At 40.2% G+C, this 4,852-nt stretch overlaps 1 protein-coding gene across 2 annotated transcripts in view; it reads right to left on the reverse strand.

The window, feature by feature from the left end:
• Positions 1-20: 20 nt before the first annotated feature.
• The window catches only part of SMAD2 (SMAD family member 2), a 52,282-nt gene continuing 47,450 nt past the window's right edge, over positions 21-4,852 (reverse strand). For both annotated transcript variants that reach the window (XM_019518138.1, XM_019518137.1), the window contains 2 exons: positions 4,553-4,697; positions 21-536 (listed from right to left, as the gene is read on the reverse strand). In XM_019518138.1, the coding sequence (XP_019373683.1) occupies positions 413-536; positions 4,553-4,697 (269 nt within the window). In that variant the 3' untranslated portion in view covers positions 21-412. The remainder of the gene's footprint in view (positions 537-4,552; positions 4,698-4,852) is intronic.

Raw genomic sequence — 4,852 nt, forward strand, 5'->3', positions numbered from 1 at the left:
AAGCAGAACATCTACTTATGGGAAAAAAAAAAAAAAAAAAAAAGTAGAACAGCACAATATTCTGATTTACCTGTATGTATACTTAACTATTCATGTTATTGATAAACCTTTAGGACACTCAATTATATACCCAATAAAACACCATTAAGAGTCTTTAGAACTGTCCCTTCTTCCTTCTGAAGAAGGTGTTTCTATACACTAATTTCATCTAGTATCAGAGTATAGGAAACAGAATCCACAAGGTGCTTTAATTGATGAGACCTCAAGTGCTGTTTTCTTTTCTTTAAAAACCTTTTTTGGATAGTAAACAGTTCATGGGAACCACACACAAATACTACGACAGACGAGCTGTTATATTAAGTCTGTTGGCGGGACTTGATATTTAGTCCACTGGTAACGGAGGAAGGGAGTTTTACGACATGCTGGAACAGCGTACTGAAGGGGAGCCCATCTGTGTCAATACTTTGTCCAGCCATTGTAGAGGTCCATTCAGATGAAGTTCAATCCAGCAAGGAGTGCTTGTTACTGTTTGCCGTCTGGAGAGGGAAGAGGGGAAAAAAAACCCATTAAAATGAAACACCTTTGGGAGTCAACACAGAGGCTTCCACAGAAATCGCATGTTCTTCATCAAGAGCAAAAAGACTTGAGTAGTATAATGATCTATCCTGCAGAGTATCTATGCAAACATGTAGAAGATGCATCTATACATTTCAGTGTTCAAGCTGATCTCACCACCCAAAATACGGTTCTACTCTAAATAATGGTTTAAATAGGCATTGTGGAGTTTGTACCAACTGTCATATTAGAAGGCAAGTAGCTTTACTTGTATACAGGACTCTGTGTTCGTTTTTCAAAACTAGATAGTCCCTTCTTCACACGCAGTATCTACACAATTGTCAAACAGGATTTTCTCCCCTTGTCATAGGCTCAGCAGTATTAAAATATCCAGCGGATAAATCTGCACGCTACAAGTGAAGCATAAATAATCCCCTGGCTTTGAAGGTGCTGTAGAGGTACTCGTTTAAAACTTGGCCCACTGTTATTTGTGCATGAGTAACAGAAACATTTAGCTCTGTTTAGCCAACACAGCAAAGCAGAACAGCAATAACACTCTCTAGAATGAGAAGAATCTGCCTTTTCAAGTGGCCTCAAAGAGAAAAACATAAGGAAGCTGTGCTCAATTTTATCAGAAACTAGTACACGGTAACAAACCATGTGGTTAGGCGGCCTAAGTGGTGTTATCTTACAGAAACAACAACTTCGTATCTGATTTCCTGCCATTTGGTCATACTTCTACATTTGTTTTCCACTGTATTTTCTTCAATCATATAACCTCAATCAAAACTGTACAAGTTACCCTACTCTACAATATAGGGTTAACCATATTTTTCCACATAGCAAACATTTAATAAACACACCTACAAAAGCCACAATATTGCCGAAGGTTTACTGAGCTTTTAAAGCAGCTCTCTCATAACCCTGCAAGCCTTGATATAGAGGCCTGTTAAATCAAAGATGTTTCCTCCTCCCACAGCCTCTCAAAGTGAGAATTTAATACTATCTTACTGGACATAACATACCTGAGAGGCCTCATCCTGTAGACAGTGGAGCCCATGCATATTTCCCCAAGCTCGTGATGCAGGACATTACATTAGCTGCTAATTCAGTTCTGCTAAGCATTTGCAGCGGCCCCAAATTCAGCATGGAGGTATAATGCAACGAAGCCAGCTATTAGGCAAACAGCCCTCATGTCTCTCTATTCGGCACCAGAACTACTACCCTCAGTGTAAGTGGGCAATCTTTTTTTCCCTACCTTTTTGTACAAAAAAGGAAGCAAAGATAAAATTGAAAACCACTGACCCAGGGGACTCAGGTGATTGCTATTTGCAGTTTCAAATGTTCTAAGACAGGCGTTGCCAACCTGCAGCACGAGCGCCACAAGTGGCATGGGCAGCCTCAGTGTGTGGCACGACAGATCAGCAAGAGGACAGACAGCACAGCAACAGACAGGGCTGGAAGCAGAAGGCAGAGCAGAAGATTGGGTAGAGAACACAGTAGGGAACAGAAAGCAGAGCAGTAGACTAGGAAGAAGGGGATCGGAGCGGCACTCGGAAAGGGTGCTGGGCTCATTTTTGCAGCATGCCTGCCAAAAAGGGTGGCTCCCATTCTTCTAAGACAAGAAGCAAGCCAGGGTTCATGCTCCATTAGGAGGTTCTGGACAGTTTTGATTGATACTGTGCACCTGAATCCAAGGAAAATATTATCATATCTAGGCCAAAATCTTCTAGGACAAGAACTAAATGCAAATGTCTCATTTCCTCAGCACAGTGCTCCCATTCACCATACTAAACACCACCCATCATCTTCCTGATCTGAACTACTGTTCTCTTAGTTTGATCTGTCCAAGGTATCAACCATTTAACTTTATGAGTCTGAAGAAGTACAAGAGTATCCCCCCCTGCACCCATTTGGAGCACGTGTATAAACACACACAGATGCCAGGAAAGTAGCCTACCTCCATTTCAATAATCACTGTGCTCTCCCATTCGTGTCTCTATTGCATCTAACAAAACCTAACGGATCTATGAAGACCTGCAGCCATTTAAATTCATTTTTTCCCTCTTCAGAAATATCCTTCTTTACTGTACTCCCTTTAATACATTCCTTCTTACTGAAGCTTCAAAACTCACTATTTTAATCACATTCCTCTCTCCTGATTTTGATAGGGTTGAGTATTTGATAGGTCAAATAAAGTTTGGTCAATTGACCAGTCAAATACCAGTCAAAAATTGTAAAAAAAAATTGCCAATACAGTCAAATAGTACACAGAAAAAGCATAAATTTTCCATTAAGAAATGTGTCCAAAAATTAGAAAAATCTTATTTCTGTCAAGAAAACTACAAAATTCACTCCCTAAGAAACTGCTATAATCTTTGACTGGTCAAAAAAAATACAGAGTCAATTGACAATATTTAAGCAGTCAATTGACTGGTCTGCCAGCCCTAATATTCTTCATTTTGTGCAAATCAATGCATATTCCTTTTGATGCAACCCGCTAGCTCCTTAGGCTGCTGCTAGTTTTCTCATGTACTTCTTTCTGACAAAAAGAATTAATCAGCTTATTCTACTACTAACATGCTAGATTTAAGTTACATTTTCACAAAATTGGCCTAATTTATCCAACAACAACCCAACCCTGCAACTTGAAATTTGGGTTTAAAAAACAGATGTATTTTATGTGCTGATAAAGGAGGCAAGAAGTAGAGCCTATAATGGAACCTATGCGACCTTAAAACTAAAAAACTTGAAATCTGGAAAAACTCCACTTTAAAAGATAAATCGCACATTGCAGAGACGTGCTCATGTTAACTCCTTATTCTTTCAGTTGGCAACTATGGGAGACATGGAGACTTTTTTTTAAATAACCACACAACCCCTTCTCCATAGCTAAAAGTAATTTTCCTTTTTGACTGCTTAGTTAGTCAGTCAGATACTGCTCTTTTTGAATTCCCTTCCTAGACTTTGTAAACAGTGCTTTCTTCTAAAACTAGAAATTTTAATTTGTGTTAATACGAATGGATGATTGGATATCCAATATTGAATGGATAAATTCAAATAGACGGAGAACAACTCTTTCCACTCACAAAACTGTTTGTAGCAGTTTTACTGTACAAAAACACAGTTATATCATAATTCCTGCATTATTTTTCCACTATGAGTTCCAAAGTATTTCCCAACCCCCAAACGTGTGTGCTCCAGCTGTTTTATTCTGCATAATGCACTTAACTGAAAGTCACTCCAATTTTTAACATAGCAAACTGAGCAGCTCATTACACTCCCTACAGAGCAGCACTGAGATGCAATGACTTTGTGTATGTCTCACAAAAGGCAAGTAAATGTAACACAGGATTCAAAACCACCAGATGGAAGACTGAGCGATTTTAAAGCAGCCAGCAAGATCTGATGACTGAAGCAGGAAACTCTACATACAAAAAGCACCCTACCATTAGCACACCAGGTAATTTCCAAACACACTAGTTACAGGGGTTGGAAACCTTCTGCTGCCACAGGCTGCTGCTTACAACCAAGCCCCTGCCATAGGCCACATCTCCTGGCAATCAGCTGTGAAGGGAACAGAAAAAAAAAGGCAGATGCTGGGACCCTGCAGATGCCTCCCCTGCTGCAGCAGAGATTAAAGTGAATGTGACAGGCACTAGGACCAAACCTCCCCCCCCCGACCCCCCCTTTGGGTGTGCTGGATGCCTTGATTTGCCGCATGCAAAATCCAGTCTATTGATGAGCTGAATCTGGCCCCCCAGCTGTAGGGTGCCAACCCCCACATCAGCATACTGATCCACAACAATATCAGGAATCCCATGAAGGGATATGAGTAATCTCATTTCATCTACCACAAGAGCATATTTGTAACATTGAACTCAGAATCACATGCCTTTCAAGCTGGACAAGAGCAGTGCACTGTGGAACAGAGGAAAGGAAAGGAAAGAAAACTCATTAAACCTAAATTTTAAGGGTGAAAAATAGGATTTCATACCTGTATTCAGCCCCCCATCCTTTAACAAAGCTCATTCTTATGGTACACATTCTAGTTAGCTGATACACTGCTTCAAAACCCTGATTCACAGACTGAGCCAGAAGAGCAGCAAATTCCTGGTTGTTAAAGATCTTCAGGTTGCATCCTATGAAAAGAAAGAGAAGTCTAAGGATATGCAGCTTCTGTTTACTTGCAATTGTTACAAAGAAGTTTGAAAGGTGAAGAGCCCCTGCTAGAAGTTACCAGGGATTCAACACAGGCTTAAGGTTACAGGATTTCTCGATTAATATGACCTGCACA

Source organism: Gavialis gangeticus, unplaced genomic scaffold, assembly GCF_001723915.1.
Source record: "Gavialis gangeticus isolate Ggan-Ray unplaced genomic scaffold, GavGan_comp1, whole genome shotgun sequence".
In the NCBI taxonomy this organism is placed as follows: domain Eukaryota; kingdom Metazoa; phylum Chordata; order Crocodylia; family Gavialidae; genus Gavialis; species Gavialis gangeticus.